The sequence below is a fragment of the Oncorhynchus clarkii genome, chromosome 2 (assembly GCF_045791955.1).
Source record: "Oncorhynchus clarkii lewisi isolate Uvic-CL-2024 chromosome 2, UVic_Ocla_1.0, whole genome shotgun sequence".
NCBI classification, from domain to species: Eukaryota; Metazoa; Chordata; class Actinopteri; order Salmoniformes; family Salmonidae; genus Oncorhynchus; species Oncorhynchus clarkii.
This window is the reverse complement of record NC_092148.1, coordinates 30,866,703-30,894,031: the sequence shown is the minus strand read 5'-3', so window position 1 is coordinate 30,894,031 and position 27,329 is coordinate 30,866,703. Positions and strand designations below refer to the sequence as shown.

At 39.4% G+C, this 27,329-nt stretch overlaps 1 protein-coding gene across 2 annotated transcripts; it reads right to left on the bottom strand.

Annotated features, from left to right (window-relative positions):
• Positions 1-7,122: 7,122 nt before the first annotated feature.
• On the bottom strand, positions 7,123-26,121 carry LOC139366496 (SH3 domain containing 21). 2 transcript variants are annotated; one of them, XM_071104025.1, is made up of 17 exons: positions 25,987-26,121; positions 24,646-24,803; positions 24,298-24,355; positions 23,658-23,767; positions 22,631-22,721; positions 22,454-22,515; positions 22,296-22,341; positions 21,115-21,209; positions 19,494-19,595; positions 18,920-18,971; positions 12,543-12,593; positions 12,219-12,342; positions 10,556-10,721; positions 9,660-9,713; positions 9,221-9,411; positions 8,755-8,818; positions 7,123-8,433 (listed from the first exon to the last, which is right to left on the bottom strand). In XM_071104025.1, exons 1-17 carry the CDS (start codon positions 25,988-25,990, stop codon positions 8,401-8,403), a joined length of 1,461 nt encoding a protein of 486 aa, XP_070960126.1. In that variant the 5' UTR covers positions 25,991-26,121; the 3' UTR covers positions 7,123-8,400. The 2 variants fall into 2 exon arrangements, with proteins under 2 accessions (XP_070960126.1, XP_070960136.1); XM_071104035.1 differs by lacking the exon at positions 9,660-9,713.
• Positions 26,122-27,329: the final 1,208 nt, after the last annotated feature.

Genomic DNA, 27,329 nt, shown 5'->3' with positions numbered 1-27,329 from the left:
CACCTGACTCGAACTCCTCCTGACTTCAGAGTCTGGAAAGGCTCTTTTGTTGTTGTCAGCAGGATGCATCGATAATGAAAGGGGCTGTGCTTCTATACTGATTGGTGCACCACTGTGTCTTCCTCACTCAAACACCCACATGGACAGCCACTGAGGGGCACCCCCTTCCAAACCAACTACTTTTGCTGGCTTTTCTATTCCAATGATATTGTATTTTTATTTTTTGTGATCGCTTACTGTGTAGTAGGCCTAGAGGTCAAAATCAATTAAATGAATATATCTTAATATAGCAATTCAGCTAAACTCCATCCAATATAAGCAACTACTTCAGAATATTAACAAATAGGCTTAAGCTATATGATGGAGTGGCCCAAAGGTCAGTATATCAAAAACAAATACTGCTTGAACTTCAATAAGCACGTTCCATCAAATTCCGCCCAGAAATTCATCTAATTTCAACCTCATAACTTGACCTTTAACCTTCAATAATTTACATGGCAGTACACAGGTCATTATTTTCATCTGCAATGTGCCCACGTGAACTAAAAAAGGAACAATCACAGACAAAATTGCCACCTTTAAACCCCTTTATTGGTGAAATTTTGGCATAATTTCAAGATGATGACCATCTAACTCCTCTTTACATGACACAGGTGAAACAGACAGAGGGGAAAGTTTTTTCCATCTATGGTCTGAACCCAAGCTAGGGGGATGTTACGTTAGCTTTACTGGGGGGGAGGAGAGCCTTGGTCTGGTCAACCACGGTCTGGAAGACCTGCTCCATCTGGTCCTGGAAGTCATCAGCCAGAGGCTTGAACTGGGCCTGCATCTTGTCGACCAGGGCCATTAACTGGGCCTGCAGGTTGTCATTTAGAGGACTGAACTAGGCCTGGATGTTGTCAGTAATGGGGTGGCAGTGGACCTGCTTCTCGAGTTCACTGATGAAGGGCTTCTTCTGCTCCTGGATCTTCTCAGCATGCTCCTAGATCTTCTCAGCATGCTCCTGGATCTTCTCAGCATGCTCCTGGATCTTCTCAGCATGCTCCTAGATCTTCTCAGCATGCTCCTGGATCTTCTCAGCATGCTCCTAGATCTTCTCAGCATGCTCCTGGATCTTCTCAGCATGCTTCTAGATCTTCTCAGCATGCTCCTAGATCTCCTCAGCATGCTCCTGGATCTTCTCAGCATGCTCCTGGATCTTGTCGGTCAGAGGCTTGATCGGAGCCTTACCCTCCGCCATGTAACCCGTATGGGGAGAGTGACACACTTAGTGAGCCATTTTCCAAAAGCTGTAGGCCCATGGAGCAAGCTAGCTTTATAGCGGACTCTATGGTACTGATGTGAAAACTGACATGTTGATTAAAATGTAATATCCCTGTCGAGTACAATAGTATGAATAAATAAAATGAATAGCAATATAATTTGAATGAGTACTTATTTAGAATGACTTGATATCTTACTGGGGCTTATATAAGTAAACTGAAATTCCAATTCAATAATTGAAAAAGGGCATCTATTGTCAATGAGTTCTCAACAAACTGAAAAGGAGACACTATTTTTGCTAAATGTTTTAGAATTTTGGGATATTAAATTCAAATCACTTCCTGAAGTCACTGAGTTTCATTTGAATTGACCCCAACCCTGGTGTAAACCCTCTTCTAAAGAGATAGGACTCTATTAAATCTGTAACGCTGAAGGGTGACAGAAATGTAAAGGTAATTTCCGATGAATGTCGTCTGGTGAAGCGAGAGCATTGCCTTTAAATTTCAATCACACTGTAAAGCTGAACTTCCGCGATGCGGAATTAATAGAGCCCTTAGTATTATTACACTGCCATTGAACACACATTTCTTAGAAAAAGACTGATAGTAACACGACTAACAATGCCTTTTCTACTTTTCAGACCGGACATTCCCTTAGAACAGTAATGGAGAGTGGGGTAAGCTGAGCCAAAGGAGTCATTTGAGCCATCTTGGTTTCTATGAAACCATACACAAAATGTATAATTTGACCAAACATTTAGGAACAGGTCATAATTCCATGGAGAGGGTTCATGATGCTTGTATCTAAACCAAAGTAGAAAATTGTAAGATTGTTCTATACATCAGTTGGGGCCTATAAAAGCTCCAATATGAGCTCCTAAACCTAGAATACAAGTGCATCCTTGTATCTGTGTGGGCTAATGTAGTCAAAGTGTTTGCCTTGCGGTAAGTTGAGACAATGGCAATGGGGTAACTTGAGCCAATGGTTGAGCCAATGGCAAGTTGAGCAATATCCTGAAATATATGTAGATATCTTTGTTAGAAAGAATACTATAAATCAAATCAAATGAGAGGGTATGTCAGTACATTACAGAACATTAAATTAGATGAAATAGTATGGCAATTAAACTGGAAATATATGAACGTTATTCAGTGCAATTTTCACGGTCCAATGTTGATCATCGAAGACACTGAGGTATTTATTTCCATTTAATAAGGCCTTAAATGCTTAATGTATAATCGAGTGTCACACCATATAAAGGGTGGCAGAATGGTCATGCCACATTTTGCAAAGTACCAAATGTGCAGACCTGTTATATCATCACCCTTACTGTATATAGTGACATTTGCTTGTAAATGTTTTGTAACGCATCTACGTAGGGCTTCATCAAGCTGAATAAGTTATTGTGTGACTAAATGTGAGTCAATTGCTATTTTATTTCTCCATCTGACATGTTATCAATCTCAGTGGTAGTAATTGAGTTGAGTTGAGAATAGAGGTTATTCACAGCAAATCTTCCCAGCAGACAATTTCTGGTTACCTTCTTATTCCCAAAACATTAGCAGTTTTGAGAATGTTAAAATGACAACGTTTGACAGAGGTTCCCGGGGACGATCCCATGACATAGCTATAACGTTTTCCCCATTAATGTCTCTGACGTTGTAGTTGTTAACTGTTTGCCGGGTTTGACTCATACCGATTATACGACTGTGAAGAAAAGCACATGGACAAAAAAAATCTATGAATGAGACAAAGAGGATTTTCACAACGCTAAGATGAGGAAACTTCAATCAGGATGGACCACACAGAGAACCACAACGCTGCGGGAAAGTTTCTGACTCGCACACCGAGAGGATCTGAACATCGTAGAAAGGGTAAAACAACAACAGCAGCACACACGCTCTTTTCCTCCCCAATGTAACGGGTTAACCCCTTCATGTTCTTCACCGAACCACAGACGATTCTATAGACTAGCATAATCGGACAATTTTGCAATTGAGAATCAAATCAAAATGACACAAACCATACATCTCTGGAGTTCCATTGTTTCCTTGGAAAAACAAACCATGGACCTGTTTGAATAGTTTAGAAATGCATCCTCCCTTCCTCATTTCCTGGAGGTAAGCACAGATCTATAAGTGATTGGATAGGTGGAAGTAAGGTTACCACCCTATTAGTTTCACCAATGCAACCAAATCAGATCTGTGATTACTTCAAGGAAGATAGGAAGGAATGTACTTTTCTTGTCTTTTTTTGGGGGGGGGGGGGGGATTCTCAGATCATGAGAAACAAGATTCTCTGGTCTGATGAAACCAAGATTGGAAGTAGCAAAATGGATCAGATTTAATTAGATTTTGATTGAATTATTTGGCCTGAATGCCAAGCATCACATCTGGAGGAAACCTGGCAACATCACTACGGTGAAGCATGGTGGAGGCAGCATCATGTTGTGGGAATGTTTTTCAGCGGCAGGGACTGAGAGACTAGTCAGGATCGAGGCAAAGATGAACAGAGAAAATTACAGAGAGCTCCTTGATGAAAACCTGCTCCAGAGTGCTCAGGTTCACCTTCCAACAGGACAATGACCCTAAGCACATGACCCTAAGACAATGCAGGAGTGGCTTCGGGGCAAGTCTCTGAATGTCCTTGAGTAGACCAGCCAGAGCCTGGACTTGAACCAGATCAAACATCTCTGGAGAGACCTGAAAAAAGCTGTGGAGCATGTAAAGGGTCTGAATACTTATGTAAATGTAATATTTCTATTTTGTTATTAGCAAACATTTCGAAAAACCTGTTTTTGCTTTGTCATCATGGAGTTGTGTGTAGTTTGATGAGAGGGGGGAATTATTTAATCCATTTTAGAATAAGGCTGTAACCTAACAAAATACATACATACATATACATACACCACCACTCAAAAGTTTGGACACACCTACTCATTCAAGGGTCATCAAGGCAAAGGGTGGCTGCTTTGAAGAATCTTTGTAGAATATAGCAAAAATAAAGAAAAACCCTTGAATGAGTAGCTGTATCCAAATTTTGGACTGGCACTGTACATACATACATACATACATACATACATACATATATACATACAGCACATACATATAAATACACATACATACACTACCGTTCAAAAGTTTGGGGTCACTTAGAAATGTCCTTGTTTTTGAAAGAAAAGCATATGTTTTGTCGATTAAAATAGCATCAAATAGATCAGAAATACAGTGTAGACTATGTTAATGTTGTAAATGACTATTGTAGCTGGAAACAAACGTCTCACAAGTCGTCAACTGGCAGCTTCGTTAAATAGTACCCACCAAACACCAGTCTCAAAGTCAAGAGTAAAGAGGCGACTCCAGGATGCTGGCCTTCTAGGCAGAGTTGCAAAGAAAAAGCCATATCTCAGACTGGCCAATAAAAATAAAATAATGGCAAAAGAACACAGACACTGGAGGAACTCTGCCTAGAAGGCCAGCATCCAGGAGTCTCCTCTTCACTCTTGACGTTGAGACTGGTGTTTTGCTGGTATTATTTAATGAAGCTGCCAGTTGAGGACTTGTGAGGCATCTGTTTCTCAAACTAGACAGTCTAATGTACTTGTCCTCTTGCTCAGTTGTGCACCGGGGCCTCCCACTCCTCTTTCTTTTCTGGCTAGAGCCAGTTTGCGCTGTTCTGTGAAAGAAGTAGTACACGTTGTACGAAATCTTCAGTTTCTTGGCAATTTTTTGCATAGAATAGCCTTAATTTCTCAGAACAAGAATAGACTGACGAGTTTCAGAAGAAAGTTCTTTGTTTCTGGCCATTTTGAGGCTGTAATCGTACTCACAAATGCCAATGCTCCAGATACTCAACTCGTCTACAGAAGGCCAGTTGTATTGCTTCTTTAATCAGAACAACAGTTTTCAGCTATGCTAACAAAATTGCAAAAGGGTTTTCTAATGGCTGCTGACAATGGGCCTCTGTACGCCTATGTAGATATTCCATTAAAAATCAGCCGTTTCCAGTTACAATAGTCATTTACAACATTAACAATGTCAACACTGTATTTCTGATCAATTTTATGTTATTTTAATGGACAAAACATTTGCTTTTCTTTCAAAATCAAGGACATTTCTAAGTGACCCCAAACTTTTGAACGGTAGTGTATATATATATATATATATACACATCTTTTTTTCCTGTATTATTTTCCTCTAACCCTCCCACCCCTCCCCTAATTGGATGTAAACTATTGAAAAACAACCCTTCTACTTCTACTTCCAGCTTATAGATACTATATACATTTTACAGGAAACAATCTATTTTACAATAGTTATATTTTGTTTGTTTTTAGTCCTATTCTTCCTCTACCCTCAACCTCTCCCATCTATTTCTAATGTTTGACATTTGACATATATTTTTAACTATTCTGTTTCACAAAAGTTCTATATAAACCTATATAGGAAGGAATGATTGACAAAGGCATTCAAAAAGGGCCCATGTCTTTTGAATGAAATGACAGTCACCAGTGACAACTGTACTGTTTGTGACTTGTGGCTCCTTATCAACGCAATGACACATTTAAAAAAAAAAAATGGCTTTGTGGTCATTTCCTGGAGGTTAACCAGCTTATCTATGTAGCTCGTGCCCTCTCCTCATCCCTCATTTCCTCTCCACAGAAGAGGAAAACTGTTCTCTTTCTGTCCGTATCAGACCCTTTTTTATGAAGGCTAATTTTAGTTTACATTTGACCCTCCTCCAAATCTTATATCTGGCTCCATGCCTCCATGCCTGATACCATTTCTCTCCTCCCAAATCCCTCCTTTTTAACAGTAACTGTTTCCCTTTAAAAAAGATTGTTCTGGACTAATGAAAACGGCTGTCTATTGTCTCTTTGGTTGATTATGGGGTTTCAAGAAGTTGCAAAATGTATGTGTTTAATGGAAATGCCTGTGCTGTAACATTTATGATTAGTGTCCTATCAAATATGTGTCATGAAGTACAGTTTTCAGTTGTCCTTGCAGGTCCATAAGGATGAAGGATCACTTTCAAAAGGCCTTATGTGAAAGAAATTATGAAAATACTGCCGTACCAACAAACCCTATTTATTTACTTTGGTTTATTTCATGTTACACTAGCAGTTTTAGCCCGAGAGGGAATATGCACTCCATCACACATATTCGATGCCATTTTTAAAAATAGTTTGTTCCCATGGCAGTTTCAGAAGCCCACTCTCTCTAATGTGTTCCAGATGCTCTCCAGATGTGCTTTCCAGCTCACAGACTTCCCGGGCCGTGCCAGAAGCATGTCGCCAATGCCGAGACGGGGGAAACAGATCTATAGGGCTCACTCAAGAGAAGCCAAAGGCCTAAAATGGTAACAACAAATACTGATATCTCATCAAATATCCGACAGCAAATCTATCCTTGTTTGTCTTCCTTCATCCTCTGTTTTTGTTCATTGTGATGAGTCAACTTGTTTTCAGTTTCAGTGTGCTGGTATGCTGCTTTCAGTATGCTAAGTTAATGTTCTGGTGTGACTGACGCAACCACTTTTATCCAGCTGAAAAAGTATAATACCGACATGCTTCACTGACGGATCACTTAATTTCAGTGTGTTTGTATTTTCAAGGTTTTAATTAGTTTCACTTTACCCTTTATATGACTAATTTAACACAAGTGTGACCTCCTGGCACCTATTCTTAAAGACACATCCAAAAAAGAGAAAAGGGTTCATTTATACAGAATTAACTTATATAGTTTTGTTTTTGTGCCCTGAAAGCCAACTACAATGCAGCACTGAATTCACAACAGTAGTACAAAGGTGCCTCCCAATGGATGCATGCAGCATTGCAGAATAGTTGCTGAGTCACTGGAGTATTTTGGACAGGTATTATTTTATATTTTATAAAAGAGACACAAAATAGTTACTCTTATATACAATGTTTACACAAAAGATACAAGTAGTTTGTTAAGTTGACTCATGTTCCGCAAACACAGTGCTTCAAAATATTGTAAACACTGTGCTTCAAAACATGCTCATAAAAATAAGAAATATGCTTTTACAGGAGAAACGTGGCCCACATTCAATGTATAAAACCAGTCCTCTGTATTTCCGGTTGGTGTTGTTCTTTCAATGAAATATACAATATCATCAATATAAAATAAAACATATTTTCTATCCAAAGGCCCATCAATGCAAGGCATTGAGTGTCCCGTGTTAAAGCACGGCACACTATAACATACTTTTAAAAGTGATTTAGGCTTGGTCCAACGTGTGCAGTGTTTACCATGTAAATATTGGGTGAAAGTACTTTAAAAGACACATTATCAGTTGTATTGTGCACTGCGCTGTAACCCACCTTGAATTGAATCCCAGGCTACAAAGTATTTTGGTCGATCTATACAAAGCATTTTGGCCCCCTGCCAATTTTGGTCCCTTGCCAATCAAGTACAGAATGCCCTCAAACAAAATGGAAGACTACAATCTATGTCTGTATTCACTCGTTATCGCAAAAGTATCACGGAAGGTCCGTGTTAAAATGTAAAGGTATATTTTGGGATTTTGGCAATGAAGCCCTTTATCTATTTCCCCAGAGTCAGATGTACTCAATGTTAGAGGTAGTTTTGTGAGCCAGTGCTAACTAGAGTTAGGCCAATGGCTGGAAGTCTATGGTATCTACTAGCATGCTAGTAGATACTTCCAGTCATTGCACTAACGTTAGTTAGTAATTGCACTAATGCTAGTTAGCAAATTCTTTCAAACTGCACATAGAGACATAAAAATGGTATCCACGGGTTCATCTGACGCCGGGGAAGTTGATAAAAGACTTCATTGCCAAAATACCAAAGTATCCCTTTAAAGGTAATTGCCGATGCAGCGTTTACCTTAAATGCAAACGTTGGAACATTGCCTTTACATTTTTAATCGAGCTATAAAGCGGATCTTCCGTGATACTTCAGAGATACGGATTGATTCCAGCCCTTAATGTGGCCTCAGCTGGTTTGTCTGCAGAGGAAGCAGACATGCATCCTTTCTTTCTTCTCTTGCACTCCAACGCCAGGAACATTTTGAATTTCACTTCAAGTGAATTCAAGGGAATGACATTATAGAGCCTGACTTAGATGTACCGCCCGGTCATGGTGTCAGTTGGGATTAATGTTTAGTCCTAAGACCATGTACCTCCTCCTGCACAGGGGAAACATTGTGATAATATTCAGTTAAGTCAAAAGCTAGTGTTTATGCTCCAAACATTGTATGTTCCACTGTATGTTCAAAACAAGTCATGCTAACCTCTCACTATTAGAATAACAGGGGAGATTAGCATGCCATGGGGGTATCCTATTTGTGCGATATTTGTGCAATATTTATGTGCTATTTAACAGTCTGCACTTTAACCTCAGTCATAGTATCATTTCAAATTCAAAGTGCTGGAGTACAGAGCCAAAATAACAAAAAATGTGTCACTGTCCCAATACTTTTGGAGCTCACTGTAAATATTCCACATACCTGCAGCGCCACACGTTTGTTTCTCTCGTCTCTCAGTTCCTCTTTCAGTTCCTGTATGTCTCGTCTACAAGGAGAGAACAGAAAATATATCAATCGATGCACTAAGAGGTCAAAGAAGAGTTCAAAAAGGATGGAATGGTTTACATTTTTGGCAGGAGAGATGTAGCCTGGTTAACCCATACTGAATTGTTTCAACAATGGTGAGCCCAGCATTCAGTCTGGTTTAACCAGGCTAGGAGAGGTCAGACTGGAAGTGTGCAGAGACTTTTTCCTGTCTTTCCAGTTTAGCATTTTGCCTTCAGCACCTTCACTAATCGTTTTTTGGGTGTGCTGTAGATTCTACCTATTATCAAAATCGTTGAAAATAGCTTGGTGGAACAATTGAACAAACGGGTTAATGTCCCAGATTCCTCAAGTTTTTCCCCTGGTTATCTAGAAGTCTGAATAAATGGGTAATACTACTTACTCATGTCTGTTTTGCAGCAGCTCCAGAACCATCTTCAGCTCCCTGACCTCAGCGTGTAGGCTGTCCAGACAAGGCTTCTCCTCCTGGGTTGCCCTGGCCTCCACTACAGCCTTGGGAAGTGCTAGCCTGGAAGGTACTGGATTCTTGGTAGAATGCTCAGGCTTGGATGGTGGTGAATGACTTTCTGAAATCTGCAATGTATAGGCAAGGTATCTCTCAGTTTGATTGTCAAGGGTTGACAGGTCCAGAATTCAAGCCCTTTAAAATCTATTCAATCTCAGTAAGCCTATTTAAAGTCAGTTGTTACTTTGTGGCTAATTGATACTTTGAGAGAGATACATTGCCGTTATGTTAATTGTGTGTTCTATGTACTTGCCAGCAAGGCCTAACATGATGATAGAGTATTAATGTATATGGAATCAAAGTCAATTTTGCAAACCTCCAGCAGTTTAGGCAATTTTTCTGCTTCTGTCTGGTCCCTGCCACTCAGAGCCTAGGGTTAGAACAACAACAATGACCTTAATGACGATTTCTTTTTAAGAGTCATTCCTCACATCATGGCCTCACTAACCCTTCATGGCATGCAACTTGTCAAGCCACTTATGAACAGGCCATCTCTCTCTCTGGGCGGGTGAGTTCAGACTTAGTGGGCCAGATGGGCCACGTCATACGAACAAATAGTCCGCAGGGAAACTCTGGAGGAATGTAATCTAACAGGGGCCACTATTCTCCATTGATATGCCCCTATGACTGTGATGACAAGGATTCCTCTAGGCAGATATGTACTTGTGGCGTGACATTAGAAAATGACATCAGACTAACCAGAGAATGTATCATCATCTCTATGCTAACCTGGGGTTGTGGGTTCATAATGTCACAACATGATGAGTATTGGGCCACACTGCCCCCCTGTGGTTTCAGAGTGGATGTGGAGTATAGTGTGCACCTTTGGGCAGATATGGACTGGTAGCGTCATGACAATAGACAAATCAGGGATTGTATCATCATCGCTATGATATCCTAAGGGTTGGGGGGGTCTACTGTCATGCGTCATGTGATTAAGCCACATTGTCTCCCTGTGGTTTCAGAGGAAACATAACTAACTGTGTGTGGTGTCCATGTTAGGAGACACATACGACAATGACACTAACTCAAAGTAACTCTGACAGATTCCATGGATGTGTGACTGTTCTAACATGCTGTCCTAAATCAAATCAAATACCATTATTTTGGTTGCATACACATATTTAGTAAATGTCATTGTGGGTGTAGCGAAATGCTTCTGTTCCTAGTATGTCATAATATGTACACTGTACAGAGGTGCATTCGCCATACCTGTGGACTGGTGACGAGGGCTGATGGGGGTCGTCTCTGTGGGGGTTTGGCTCTGTTGGCTGTGGGGTGACTCAGTTTCTCAGGGGACACCTCCACTCCGTCAAACTGGTCCGAGTTGCTGTCCTCTGAACATTTTGGTGAAAGAGGAGGGAGATCGCCATTGGCTCTAATGGGGGAAAATAGGTATTTTTTTCAGAGAAATTAAACTTTCATTATTTCAGGCCTACACTGGTTGATTCATAAGGTTAACTAGACCCAAAAATCTATGATGTAAAGAAAGAAAACTGAAACATATGCTTCATTTTCTACAGTTGAGATTTTCTTTTGATGAAAATTGTTGTGGTTTAGTGTGGAAAAAGTGGCATCCTGTTTCCTGTTGCATGTTTTAAGAGGCAGGTGGTGATGTACTGCATATTGAAACCTCAGTGAGTTAATGTTTAGCCAAGCATTAAGACTTCCCCTTTCAACGTCCACACCCTCACTAGAACAAAAAGACGCAATAGCTTTTAATAAAATATACAAACTTGTTTGACCTGATATAATCCAAAGTGAATTTGACAAATAAGCAAAATGCTTTTAGCCAAGGCCACACTATCATTGCATTGCCTCCAACATGTGACAGTTACTTGGAAAGAACAGTCTGAATGGCTTTTTCCTCGTCAGTTGCCCCTTGGTAAAGACGGCCTTTTTGTTTTTCCCAGTTGTGTTTGTGTGTGTGTGTGTGTGTGTGTGTGTGTGTGTGTGTGTGTGTGTGTGTGTGTGTGTGTGTGTGTGTGTGTGTGTGTGTGTGTGTGTGTGTGTGTGTGTGTGTGTGTGTGTGTGTGTGTGTGTGTGTGTGTGCGCGTGTGTGTGTGTGTGTTTGTTCAGGAAACAGGAAATGGGCTGCTCTCGTCTGTTTAGGCCCACACTGACTCATCCCAGAGTTTCCTGTGAACCGATCAAGGTTTGGGAATCCTGGCAATTCAGCATTAAGACCTGAAGACTATGTGCTATAGTAACCTAGGCACCAACCAAAACTCTCCTCCGCACTCTCCTTCCTTGCCAGTTTAAATAGAATCAACAGTTCCTGTCTTGACAGAGACCTTTTGCTTTTCTTATTAGTGGCTTTTGCAATTATATAACTACTAAGGCTTCCATATGAGTGCCCTATTTGTCCATTCTGATCAGTAACAAAGTCTGAAAGCAATCCTTCATGTACAAGTCTGAACTATTTACATTCATACTTGATACTATGGAGTGATATTAGTGTCAACATTGGATTAAGATTGCATTCATGTTGGCACTACTATACCTCCATACTCTACCTAAATAGTTGGTGTGGACTGAGAAAAAATGTGGTTTGAGAAACAGACAAGTTTCTCAACTGACAGCTTCATTAAATAGTACCCCGCAAAACACCAGTCTCGATGTCAACAGTGAACAGACGACTCCGGGCTGCTGGCCTTCTAGGCAGAGTTCCCCTGTCTAGTGTCTGTGTTCTTTCGTCCATCTTAATCTTTTCTTTTTATTGGCCAGTCTGAGATATGGCTTTCTCTTTGCAACTCTGCCTCGAAGGCCAGCCTGTTCACTGATCAATTTTATGATATTTTAATGGACAAAAACAATGACATTTATAAGTGACACCAAACTTAAAAACAGTAGTGGATATTCTAGAATCACTCACTTGCTACTACCAAACTTCAGAGGCTTGTCCTTCACTGGAGGTGGTTGTGCAGGTCTACTTGGTGCAGGGAGCTTGACTTTGGTTGGGGGATTGCTTCTCAAGTCTTTACTCTCTGGTTTCTCATCTGTGTGCACATTTAAGCATTGCTAGTAAGCAAACTGTACTCGTATGTACTTATTAACAACACACACACCTTGGTACAATTGTAAAGCCTCATCTCCTCTGTATTTTAAAGTATCCTTTAATACAACATCTGGTTGAATGAGACTACAGACACAGTAAAACTGTACTTTAATTGAACGGTATCAACATACTGTATATTACCTTTTGCTTTTGCAGGGCTGCTCTTCTCCATCGCTGAACCCTCTGCCTTGACTAGAAGACCATAAGAGCACAAAACGCACACCATATTATACCCGGCCACAGCTATCTATCTTGCTACTGGTGTGTTGTTCTCTTCGCTACGACAACGGTGAGTGTACATCAGCATCAAGACGCAGGCCTCCAGGGTTAATAATTCTCTGCAAAAATGTACTCAGCAAAATTTCATTAAAATGCAAATGAATGTTCATGTAGCGCTGAAACTTTGTTAATTTTCTTCCATTTGAGTTTGATTCAATTACAACCAGTATAGTGGCATGCGAAGCCAAGATTCTGTATGTCATAGGAGCAGGCTAGTTCACAGCTGTGTCCAATAGAATCCAACATACTGTAGTTACTGTTCCCAATAATCTCCCTTGAGAAGGCCTTGGCTTGGAGGGTGGAACTAACTTATCACAAAGGAGATCCCTCAAGTGTGAACAGCTAGGTATAATAGACTTATGGGAGTGTCTTTTGACAAAGCACAGTATTCTGCCTTTCAATTACCATTTAGAGTTAACCAAGCAATTATAGTGTTTAATAAAAATAAAAAAAATTAAAGATCAACTTGAGTGCAGTTAAGGGAACTGACCACAATACAGCCAAGTCAATAACAACATGAATCTGCATTATAGCTGTTAGCACATCTCTCAAGATACAGAGGAAGAACATGATGAGTGTCATGCTGACATGTAAGACAATAAACCACCAAAAGAGACTGGTGATGATGAATTCCACAGACTGACCAATAGTAAATGAATGGGAATAGAGCCTACCTTCTCAGTTCAAAGCACATGTAAAACTCCCTGACCAAGCCCTTCCACCAATGTGAAGCACTAGAGTTGTTGCAGAGTTGGCTGCTTGGGCCGCTTGTGAAAAGCCACTGTGACAGACAGAGCTCTCTACGGTCCCCCACCCCCTGGCTTCCTCCAAGGCATCTCAGCCAGGTCATGTGACCAACTGTATTACATTCCCCTCTCCATCATGGTGTATGACTTCCTGTGACATAACTGCAACCCCCCAGTGACACTAGACGCCAATGGGGTAGTAGGAGCGATGGGGTGGGGTGGAGGGATTCAAGTGCAGTTTTGAGTTGGGATGATATTATCTCCAAATGACTGTCAGGCCTTTTAATGTTTGAACTCAAACAGCAAGATATGCACGTTTGTTATTGTTCAGCAAGAGCCAGTGCCTCAAAACATCAATCAAAGGGGTCTTGTAGCAATAACAAACTTTTTTAAGTATTTGTGCACCGATTTCATTATTAAAATACATTATGTGATTGAAATATTGCATCTTAATGTTGTTTACTCTTTGTATTCAATTAGAAAGGCTTTATTTATTTAAAGCTGGGACGAAACATCCAGCCTAACAGCTAACTAACAGTTAGCGTCTTAAACACAACTTGTACCGTCAGCAGAAATGTGTGTTTGAAGCAAGATCTGGTGCACTTAGATAAAACCTGCATGTGAACCACATCCTGCTATGTGTGCTACTGACAGTCTCAAGATTTGACTCCCACATCCTCTTTACTGTTTTAGGTAAAAACATGTGTTACATGCTGTCTATCCCTCCCCACTGGGAACAAACTGGTTGAATCAACGTTGTTTGAATGTCATTTGTCAGCGTATTGTGACATGGAATCTACATGGAAACGACATTGGATTTGAAAGAAGTAATCCACGTCAACTCTAGTTTTGAGGGTTTACAACCACAGGATTATATCATCACCAAATTTCAACATCAAATATGTTGCATTTGTATCTTTAAAACAATGTCAGATCATTAGGCTAGGCAGCACCTCCTACTGGATAACTTATTTATAGCTCCCCTGTGGTCTCCCATCCAGGGTTTAAACCAAGCCCTTCTTACAGTACCAGCCAAAGGTTTGAACACTCCTAATCATTCAAAGGTTATTCTTTAGTTAAACTATTTTCAACATTGTAGAATAATAGTGAAGACATCAAAACTATGAAATAACACATATGGAGTCATGTAGTAACCAAAAAAATATATATTTTAGATTTTTGCCTTGATGACAGCTTTGCACACTCTTGGCATTCTTTCAACCAGCTTCACGAGGAATGATTTTCCAACCGTCTTAAAGGAGTTCCCACATATGTTGGCTGCTTTTCCTTCACTCAGCGGTCCAACTCATCCCAAACCATCTCAATTGGGTTGAGGTCGGATGATTGTGGAGGCCAGGTCATCTGATACAGCACTCCATCAGTCTCCTTCTTGGTCAAATAGCCCTTACACAGCCTGGAGGTGTGTTTTGGGTCATTGTCCTGTTGAAAAACAAATGACAGTCCCACTAAGCGTAAACCAGATGGGATGGCTTATTGCTGCAGAATGCTGTGGTAGCCATGCTGATAAAGTGCCTTGAATTCTAAATAAATCACAGACAGTGTCATCGGCAAAGCACCCCCACACCATCACACCTCCTCCTCCATGCTTCACGGTGGGAACCACACATGCAGAGATCATCCATTACTCTGCATCTCACAAAGACACGGCGGTTGGAACCAAAAATCGCAAATTTGAACTCATCAGACTAAAGGACAGATTTCCACTGGTCCAATGTCCATTGCTCGTGTTTCTTGGCCCAAGCAAGTCTCTTCTTCTTGTTGGTGTCCTTTAGTAGTGGTTTCTTTGCAGCAATTCGACCATGAAGGCCTGATTCGCGCATTCTCCTCTGAACAGTTGATGTTGAGATGTGTTTGTTACTTGAACTCTGTGAAGCATTTATTTGGGCTGCAATCTGAGGCTGGTATCTCTAATGAACTTATCCTCTGTAGCAGAGGCAACTCTGGGTCTTTCTTTCCTGTGGCGTTCCTCATGAGAGCCAGTTTCATCATAGCGCTTGATGGTAGAAACGTTCAAATTTCTTGACGTTTTCCATATTGACTGACCTTCATGTCTTAAAGTAATGATGGACCGTCATTTCTTTTTGTTTATTTGTGCTGTTCTTGCCATAATATGGACTTGGTCTTTTACCTATGGCTATCTTCTGTATTTCACCCCTACCTTGTCACAACACTACTGACGCATTAAGGAAAGAAATTCCACAAATGTACTTTTAACAAGACACACCTGTTAACTGAAATGCATTCCATGTGACTACTTCATGAAGCTAGTTGAGACAATGCCAAGAGTGTGCAAGGCTGTCATCAAAAAAAAGTGTGGCTACTTTGAAGAATCTCAAATATAAAATATATTTTGATTTGTTTAACGCTTTTTTCGTTACTACTATGTGTTCATAGTTTTGATGTCTTCACTATTATTCTAAAATGCAGTGGTGGAAAAAGTACTAAGGTAAAGGTATCTTAATAGAAAAGTAAAAGTGAAAGTCACCTAGTAAAATACTACCTGAGTAAAAGTCTAAAAGTATTTGGTTTAAAATATACGTAAGTATCAAAAGTAAATTGAATTTCTGAAATATATTTAAGTATCAAAAGTAAAAGTATAAATAATTTCAAATTCCTTATACTAAGCAAAGCAGACGGCATCGTTTTCTTTCTTGTTTTCCTCCAACACTCAGACCTAATTTACATGAAGCATGTGTGTTTAGTGAGTCCGCCAGATCAGAGGCAGTAAGAATGACCAGGGATGTTCTCTTGATAAGTGTGTGAATTGGACCACTTTCCTGTCAAAATGTAACAAGTACTTTTCGGTGTCAGGGAAAATGTATGGAGTAAAAAGTACATTATTTTCTTTAGGAATGTAGTGGTAAAAGTAGCCAACAAACTACTTAAGTAGTACTTTAAAGTATTTTTACTTAAGTACTTTACACTACTGTTACAATGTAGAAAATAGTAAAAAATAAAGAAAAACCCTGGAATGAGTTGGTGTGTCCAAAATTTTGACTGGTACTGTAGCTATGTAATTCATCACTGACTATTACCAATGTGCTATCATGAGAACGATGGTCGAGTGTTCTCCACTTAGAAAATAAATAGATTCGCTGTTGCTATCAAAGTCATTCCAAAGGGTAGGTTTAACAGAGCAAATGAAATCTGACCATACTTTACCACTCATTTAACATCAATGATGCTATTTAGGCCTATAGCATTTGCAAAGTCATCAACAGCTCTTGTTGCTTATGGTTTCAAGCTCTAGTTGATTTCAAATGTAATGTAGAATTGAATTGTGTTTCGTTGTCAACGCAACCAAATATTAATTAAATATTATATTTGAAGGAGAGCTTTTGCTTTGCTTCCATCTGTGCAACTGACTCAAGATGACTTAATTCCAGTTTGTCTGATATGTTGGATTCACGACTCCATCTCAACCAAAAATCTAAGTTAAAGAATAGGATTAAATCAAATCAATCTTCATTTAGTGTGTTTAAATTTGTATTTTATTTTATTTAGTCCTATTTTTAAATGTAGATGTTTGGTTGAGATAGAGACGTGAATATAACATATCAATTATTAATTTGTAGACAAACTGGAATTAAAGTCAGAAGTCAGTGGCACAGATGGAACTATCCAGGAGTTGACAACCAAACACAATATCATTTTTGAAATATAATAAATGAACTTGTCGACAAGTTAACAAATGATATGTTGGATTCACATCTCCAATTCAAAAATAAAAGTTAAAGAATGAGATTAAGCCAGTGGCTCAGATGGAACTATCCAAGAGGTAGAATCATCTCTTTTAAATGTTAATGTTTGGTTGCGTTGTCAACCAAGCACAATTCAATATTACTTTTGTAATACAGTAAAAGTGAAGTCTATCTTACAAACGAATGTAACAATTATCCTTAAAATGATTAACTCATCCATGGCCACTGAGGTTACTGTAGCTACACATTTCTTCTTATGTAATCATATGTTCAAGATTGCATGCATAAGTTGTCGCAGGTCTGTGGAGAGCTTCACAATTGCTATAATCATCTGTTCAGAATCTTGAACGCCATTGAAAATGTATTATCCACATCGAAATGATGTGGTGTGCCCAGTGGGTCTATTCCTTCGTTGAACAACATGGAGTCATCAAAATGTTGAGACTAAATATACCACATGTTAAAATGCTAGCACTTCAGGCCAAGAGAGGTCAACTTGAAACATTTGAACAGCTTTGAAACTTCAACAATGAACAATCATTTATGCTACCCGACTTCGTTGTATGATGCATAGCTATAGATAATTGAGAGGCAATAAAAAAACTAGTATCTGAAATAGGGACGATTGGGAGCTTCCATTTATATCACACAAACCACATTTTAGATTGTCAAAGTATCTAACCTGTTACCGGTTACATCCGTGAATTTAATATAGGTGTGGTTGTGTGAATTTGACGCCAAAATAGCTGAGTATTCTGGGGCTTTCCTGCGTTATATTGATCTTTAGGGGGGAGGTTTCACTTACATAAGATTTGCCTATGTAGTCTGGACTGAAGAAATGTGAGTGTGTCTGTGGTCTGGTTTGCTAATAAAAACCTCAGTGTGGTTCAGTTACAGACAGCCGACAGACGGGCAGGGTGGATGTTAGCACAAGGCCATTATGAATCATCATCCTAGATTCAAGTGTTGATGTCATAACTTTTTTGGAGAGAATCATATGATGGTCTCTGTGAAGTAGCCAAGATCCTGATGTGGTTTCAGTCTTTGCATGAATTCCTGTAGGTCTTCATGGGTGTTAAGGTTCTGGATGTTTGAGTTGAGTAGAGAGGAGGTGAGGTGAGGTGTCTCCCTGTGCCATTGTCACTCAATTTTAAAAGCTACTGTAACTTGACCGTTAGGGTCACCATACTCCCTCAACCTGAGTACAGTATTACATGTTTTGTAACATGCCTATGTTAATGTCTGTTTTCCATCTACAATAACAGTATCTGTAAAATACAAAGACCTTGATTTGGAAATATTCAGGAAGCCATTTGGACCACACAAAATCATCTCATATTCGGCTGCTAAAACAACAACCTCACACACCCTAAAACATGAACACCGCGCCAGACTGAACACCACCGCAGACAAAAACAGTAGCAACCCTAGCCATTTCATTGTATGAGAATTCTCTAATTCAGCTCCCATTAGCATCTATAAATCATATTGGTGTTCATATTGGTGTGTCACAGATTGGTGTCACCATAGAATTAGGAATTAAAATACTAATACACTAATACTAATTATAATAGTAATTTATTGTGAGCTCTATGGGTGTCACAGTATGTTTTGTTGCACCAGCTATTCTGTTAAACCTCAAAAGCTCCATCGTCAGCATCTAAATCACAAGACATTCTGTACTGTCATATTGGTATCATGGATTAACTGGTGTAACCGTATATCCTGTTGCACTGGACTCTTTGTTAAAACAGGAAATTGCTGTCTTTACCTGAGCGTCTTTCCGTGCCACGGCGCGCAGGTGGTTGGCTGGTGCTCCCAGACTGGAGGAAAAGGGATGGAAAACACAACAGGATGGCTCAGTCTCTCTTTACTGCCTATTTGCAGTAACACACACCCACTGATTAGAGCACCCAGTGATGCGAGCGGCCATTCGTATTGTCTTGTATTGTTTTATAACATTTTTATATATATATATATATATATATAAAATGAATACAATTCAAATTAAACTAACACACTCTTTCCACAGGCAGAAATGTTTGTCCGTGACTCCTAAACTGCGGATGTTGAAGAGATCTTTGAGTCAGAAACCTTTATAAGTTAGTTATATAAGAAAGACCTGACTGGAAATGTATTTTTGTTTTTATGTCAGCCAACTGTAGATGAAGGGCTTTGTTTTTATTGATCTGTTATTATTGACAGCTCATGTCCATTAGTGGTTGGTGTCATAGCTGCTTAGGTCAGTGTAATGTAATGGCTAAAACCACCTGGAACGTGTGGGGGGAAATTCCCATTCACAGGGCTACAGCAAGACTATTGCTGAGAACGTTTCCCTCACTCACTTGGAGACCATCTGTCGTCGGTATCACCATGACAAAGTTGTCGGGGAAAAAACCTCTGCGTCCGTTCATCTCTCCCTCCCACCAGCCCTCGTCCTCTGTTTCCTTCAGAAGGAGACATTGTGTGAAGAGCACCTCAAAAAACTACACATAGTTCGAAAAACGACAATGTCCATGAGGACCATGGTCATTGCCCACAGTGGACACTAATATTTGATCTTCAAAGTTATCATAAACCTTATAAACCTTCCACTTATAATTTGGCAGTGTGGAAAAAAGTACTCAATTATCATACTTGAGTAAAAGTAAAGATTCCTTAATAGAACATTTCTCAAGTAAAAGTAAAGGTCACCCAGGAAAATGCTACTTGAGTAAAAGTCTACAAGTATATGGTTTTGAATATACTTAAGTACAGTGGTGGAAAAAGTATTCAAAAGTAAAAAGTACAAGTTAATGCTAAACATCAAAGTCCTTATTTTTTGCAAACCAGACGGCACGATTCTCTCTTTGATATATACAGTACAAGTCAAAAGTTTGGACACACCTACTCATTCAAGGGTTTTTCTTAATTTTTTTTTTACAGTTTTCTACATTGTAGAATAATAGTGAAGACATCAAAACTATGAAATAACACATATGGAATCATTTTGGAACCAAAAAAGTGTAATGATGGACTGTCGTTTCTCTTTGCTTATTTGAGCTGTTCTTTTCATAATATGGAGGCTTTTTTCTGTATACCACCCCTACCTTGTCACAACACAACTGATTGGCTCAAACGTATTAAGAAGGAAAGATATTCCACAAATTAACTTTTATCAAGGCATTAATTGAAATTCATTCCTGGTGACTACCTCATGAAGCTGGTTGAGAGCATGCCAAGAGTGTGCTAAGCTGTTATCAAGGCAGAGGGTGGCTACTTTGAAGAATCTCAAATACAAAATATACTTTAATTTGTTTAACACTTTTTTGGTTACTACATGATTCAATATGTGTTATTTCATAGTTTTGATGTTTTCACTATCATTCTACAATGTAGAAAATAGTAAAAAATAAAGAAAACCCCTTGAATGAGTAGGTGTGACAATACATTATTTTGATACTGTACATGCGTGAATTGGGCGACATTATTGTCCTACTATGAACATTCGAAATGTAACAAGTACTTTTGGGTGTCTGGGAAAATGTATGGGAGTAAAAAGTACATATTTTCTTTAAACATGTATTGGAGTAAAGTTGTCAAAAATATAAAAAGTAAAGTAAACTACAGATACCCAAAAAAACGACTTAAGTAATACTTTAAAGTATTTTTCCTTAATGTAGTTACTTTACACCACTGTAATTTGGAATATAATTTATACCATCAGATTTTTGGATGTTTTCCCCACTTATGTAATTGTGCATGCTTTGTCGTCTAGTGGCACATATTTTCACAGAATTGCTCACAAGTCACTTAACAGGTTTGTCTGGTTGAAGAGGAGAAAAAATATTTCTGAAATTGTATAGCCATGTTTATACTAGTCCAAAACTGGAGCAGAATATCCTTGATTTTGGTCCCAAAAGGCATAAAGTCATGAAGGTACAGTATATTGCATTGGGGAACATGGATGACAGCATTCGTACAAACCTTGGTGATGATTGTAACAATGTCTCCCTTCTTTAGATTTAACTCATCCTCGGTCAAGGCTGGATAGTCGAACATGACTTGACAACATTCCTTCACTGAGTAGACATAAAAGAGAAGGGAGTGTTATAGAGAACTTAGAGAACCTAAGCAATGCATTGGTTGTAAGATCATGTTGAACAGACGCTGACAGTAATTTATCACAATACCTCATCATGACCAGGGGTAGGAAAAGTACCCAATTGTCATACTCAAGTAAAAGTTAGTCACCTAGTAAAATATTACTTGAGTAAAAGTCTAAAAGTATTTGGTTCTAAATATACTTAAGTATCAAAAGTAAAAGTACAATTATAAATCATTTCAAATTCCTTATATAAAGCAAACTAGATGGCACCGTTGTCTTGTTTTTAAAATGTGAAGATAGCAAGGGGTACACTCCAAAATACATCATTTACAAACAATGCATTTGTGTTTAGTGAGTCTGACAGATCAGAGGCAGTAGGGATGACCACTTGTTCTCTTGATAAGTGCGTGAATTGGACCATTTTCCTGTCCTGCTAAGCACTCAACATGTAATGAGTACTTTTGGGTGTCAGGGAAAATGTATGGAGCAAAAAGTACATTATTTTCTTTAGGAATGTAGTGAAGTAAAAGTAAAAATTGTCAAAAATATAAATAGTAAAGTAAAGATACCCCAAAAAACTACTTAAGTAATACTTTAAAGTATTTTTACTGAAATATGAGATTAACCTGTTTAGCCTGTTTGAACCATTGACTTTTTTCCACATGAAACTGTGACATCAGGCCAGGGTGAACGTCAAAGTTTCTGTGGGCCAACACCCACATAGCCTATTAGGTAAACTGTGGGAATTACTGGCAGTCACATGCCAATGATGTGGCTGTCTATTATTTGTGGACACCTGCCTAAGTGGTAGTTTGGTCCAAAAATAGAACACAAGCAGAGGTCTCACTGCTGTAGTACATCAGAACATGTCTATATTCAGCAGAGACATTGCTTTGCAGTTTCATTCAATGTATCAAAAAGTCTCTCCCACAAGGAGGATGAATTTGATGAGGGTTACAAGGATGGACCTTTTATTTTACAATTTAAAATGTATTTCAAAATGCAGTCCACTCATTTATACGACATACATAAAGTAGGAATAAGAACTATAAAAACTTACCATTTTTTGTTTTGTTCCTAACACTCGTCCTCTGAGGTAGCTTTGTCTTAACAAAAAAAAAACAATGTATTAAATTCATCAATGGCATCTCACACCTACGTTTTCAGGAGAAAAACATCCCATGTGTATTGTATTTTGATTTATCTTGCATTCCATACCTCTTTACTAAACATTGTATCTGAGAGTTTGGGTCTGGTTTTGCTCTCGTTATGCTTGACGTCTGAAAAAGATTGAGAAGGAAGTTCTATAAGGGTATATTGATTCAAGTCCACTCTCAGAACATGTACAGTAACTCGGCAATGCAAAAAGAAAAAAATTACATTTGAAAATCCCACCTTTTGGAGAGACAAATATCTCTTTGGTGAAGTTTGATGGAAACGCTCCCACTTTACCACTTTTCATTCCCATCCACCAGCCATCTTCAATCTATCAGGTGTTAGAAGAGAGAGAAGAAAAAAGAAGAGAAACAGAAATATAAGAATAGCACCGTGTAACAGAGAATGTTTCACCAATCATCCACATGCATAGGAATTCTCAAAACAGGTTTGGTCAGCATAGTGTCTACAGATGTAGGATCTTATCAGGAAATGTACAACTCTGAGTGTGTTTGAGGTTTAAAAAGGTGTCTGAAGTTTGTAATTTGTTGTGAAATATCCATGAATTATAATCCACATCAGTGGAGAGGCTATATGAGGGGAGGACGCCTCATAATAATGTCTGGAACGGTGAAACCATTACCACGAGCCCATGCTCCCCAATAAAGGTGCCACCAACCTCCTGTGATCCACATAATAACTATCATTTCCTGTTACTGCTGCAGGATCATTTTCCTGCTGTAGCAAACTGGCTCAAATGAAGAGCCTACATCTGCACACACCTCAGAGTAAAGTTGTTATGTGTGCGAGAAACGTGATTTCTTCTGGATAATCTTGGGGAAATATCACAATGAATATGCATTGCTGGAAGTGTCTGTACGACTATTTGTTTTTCTGAGCTTTTGGAGGGGTGACATTTTAGTATCATATCTAGCTAGGCAAACAAGATCAATTATTTGTGGTTGTTTCCTCATGCTCATGAATTTGCCATTAGAGATATGATACAAAGAAAGTAAATATGATATGCCACTCCAATTATGAAGTAAAAACATAAACGTATCCTTCTAAAGAGAGCAGCTAATGTTCTCTCCAACAAACCTACAACTAATTTACACTGACACTATAGAGCAGGGGTCTCAGAATAATTTGGGTCTAGGGCCTCGTTAAATTGTCTTGTGGGATATTTGTTGGAGATTCCTCCTCTAGTATGTGTGTTTTCCCATCCATCGATAGTCTAGCGTCAGTAATGATAAAAGCAGCACTTTACCTCTCTGAGGATCTCAATGGTCTCCCCGACAACCAGCTCCAGCTCGTCCTCATTCAAGGGACTGTAGGCAAAGGCCACCTCACACTTCCTTGTTTGTTTAATCATCCTTGCTGCTTGAACAAAGCATTGTACCAGCCACAAGATTAGTCAAAACTGTTCTTATTTTTGTAAAGTAATAGTTAAAACTAATGATGAATAGAAATTCAGTAGAGAAATGTAGAAGTCAACAAATACAGAAGTCTCAACATGATCACTTATAGACTCCAGACTCAGAGCATGACTAGAAGAATTGAAGCTTCGTCGTGTTGTAACTAATTGAATCCCTCAAAGGGACTGTGCCTTAACAGTAGACTCTCTGTGTTTTTTAATCGGTTCCTTCTTTGTAAATTATAAATAAGCTTGGTGCTAGCAGGCGAAGCTGTATATCTGCACAAGGCCTTTAATTACTTGTTTGAGCCTGTCGTGCTGACAAAGTGTGTGTGTATCTCGATGGGCACGAACCGAAACACTTCCACATTTCAGCACAAAACAGGGTTCGTGTTTGATAGACTGGGAAACATATCTGGATCCAAGTTATGGGAAACACATTAAACAGAGTGACATGGTAGTGGAGGTTTAAAGCCATTGGAGAGTGACATACATTTCCGTATGCTTCTTGGTTCCCTCTTGCTGTCACCTATCAAATACACTGGCACCTCCTGTGTGGGAAATAAAAGATACAGACACATACAATGAAAAAGCTAACGAGTCAAGTAATACAGTATACAATGGGTAGTTCATGAAAATGCACAAACAGTAGGCTGATCAGAGATGTGGTCAAACCGATTTCAAATCAGTCAAGGAAGGAAGTAAACTGAAATGTTGGAATTTCAGTTCCTTGACAGAATATAATTTCATCTGACTTCCTTTGTTGACTGAATTGAGATGGTATTAATCCTAATCCTGGGACTGAAGGCATGAAGGCAAACTCTTGATGGACATACCGTACCTTGACGAAGTTAGAGGGGAAGATGCCCCTCTTGCCCCTCAGTTCCCCCTCCAGCCAGCCCTCCTCGCTGGCATTGGAGACACTCGTCACTACGTCTCCCACCTGCACCGTCATCTCATCACCCATTGTGCCCTCAAAGGCTATCAGCACCAGCACCTCTGAGACACACAAATAGGGGACGAGGGGGAAGAGAATATGATGTTGCAAGTTTCATTCTCTTTTCAAACAGACCTAACAACATTGCTTGAGGAACTGCAGTTAATTAGAGTCATTTAACAAATAATGTGGCCCAACATCTAGAAGGTTAACACCATAGTCTGGTAACTCAAACACATAGGGAGGAGGAGAGAGATTACGTGGACCCTTTTCACACTATTGTGCTGATCCAACCCGTACTGTGCTGGCATGGATGTTGCCTTTCACATTGTCCTCTCTAGCATGGTTTCAGCAACTATGGTGGGTATATAACCAGCTTGTTTGACTCAGCTTGGCTGCATAGTGTGAGAAGGGTAATGGCATTGCGAGATTATTTGGACTCATTAGACAGGTAATGTGCCCCAACATCTAGAACGGCAATGCTTGTTTCAACAGGCTATGTGGTATGTTCCATGCAAGGCTGGAGGAGAGTAGTCGAGTTGCAATGGACAACAATGTGATATCAAGATTATTGTGCTTGGAACATACAGCAAATCATAGGCAAGAAAGGCTTTTGTTTTTTTCTGACTAAACACCAAGGCCTTTGTAAATCAAATCAGTCTCCTGTAGCATATTTGTGTTTGAACAACATGTACAGGTATGTAAACCAAGGTTACAGTACAGTACTGGGGCAGCAAAATGGATATCAAACATTACAGTTTGGAATTTGCCCTGGGATAGTGAAAAGCTTTCTGTTCAAGTAGTTTTTATTACCACACACACCCATTGCCTACACACCCATTATCCACTGCTAGTACTAGTGCTAACCTGTTTACCTGGCTTTAGGCATTTATGTCAATGTTAGCTATGAAGCAACCCTGCAACACCAAATGCAAAAGTATAGTGGACACCCAGAGACCTACTACCCCTTTGTTTTCTGGATAATAAAGAAGAAAGATCATTATCTCTGTTGTCTGTTTAATGACAAAGAGGGTGTATAATCTAGACACACGAACAGGCTCTGGTATACTAAAATCACCTCCACTCGCAACTATTATTTGGGAATACAACATGACCATACATTTTCTAAACTATAGTTCTTGTCAATTGCCCTGAACATAACTGATTGATTGACAGACATTGTAAACATTCCCCAAAACCCATCTAGACCCTGCTGAATGGACCACACAGTTACAATGCACTTACCCATGACTTCTTAGAAAGCTTTACTCTCTCTTCTAGACTTTTATGTAAATCCTCTTCAGAGGACAGACAGACACCTCATGCTACAGAAGGAGAACTGAAAGAAAGTATTGCCCAAGAAGCAAAGCTATATATGGCTAGCCAGGGCCCTCCTTCCCTCTAGTCATTCATTAACATCTACTTCGGCTAGTCATGACAAGCCACCAGCCAGGAGGACGACGGGTCAGAGAGAGCAAGCGAGAGAGTAAGAGGAGAGAGAGCAGGTGGGACAGGTTTCTATTTGGAGAGAGACGATAGGCAAGGGTGAAAAAGAACATAGCCCCATATTTTCAGCTGTAAAAGTAACTGTCATACATTGTATGGGAAAGAAACAAGACAGTCACAATATGTCAATGTGACGTAATGATGTGTGTACTGTATGTGTGTGCGTACCGCTTACGGTAGAATAGGCGTCCATTCATAGAGAAGCTTACATTGGAGATGGCAGATTTCGGGGCGGCAGGGTAGCCTAGTGGTTAGAGCATTGGACTAGTAGCCCAAAAAGTTGCAAGTTCAATTTCCCCAGCTGACAAGGTACAAATCTGTCGTTCTGCCCCTGAACAGGCAGTTAACCCACTGTTCCTAGGCTGTCATTGAAAATAAGAATTTGTTCTTAACTGACTTGCATAGTTAAATAAAGGTAAAATAAAATAAAAGATAACGAGCATGCTTGAATTGCATTACTCTCTCAAGGTATTGAAAATGTGTCTTGGAGGCTCCAGGCGGTAATATGTGAAAATTTTCACCCTCCATTGCTAATACTGTTTCACCACATGGAATGGTTTACTGTTAAATATTATCTAGCTCATGTTTACTCATGTTGACCTATATCGTCACAGAAAGAATACTACAGCAACAGGATTGAAATGTTTAGTCCATAACGTTGATTGAATGGTGGCTAGGCTATGTGAACGTGCAATACTGTTAAAGACGTCCTACAGCGATTTTGATATTTTCCTGTTGAAGAGCGATATCCCAAGCATAAATACAGTAAAGTACACACACTAAAGGGTAACTGCAAACTTCAAGGAGTAGGGCATTTAAGGAGTTGGTTTGATGGGAATCTGTGGATGTCAACAGCCGCTTGAGGAACAACTGAGTAAAAGAGAAAAGGCCCACCGCGTGCTATGTCATGTAAATCAGGTGTTAAATGAGGTGAAAAGGAAACTGGAGTGCCAACTGTGTTTTAGAGTGGGGTTTCAGTGAATTTATGTAAATGATGAAGCTTATCTGCAGCGCAGGAAAATTCTCAGCGACAAAAAGAGGGATCGAATTAAGATCCTACATCTGTAAAATCAAAGCTTTCA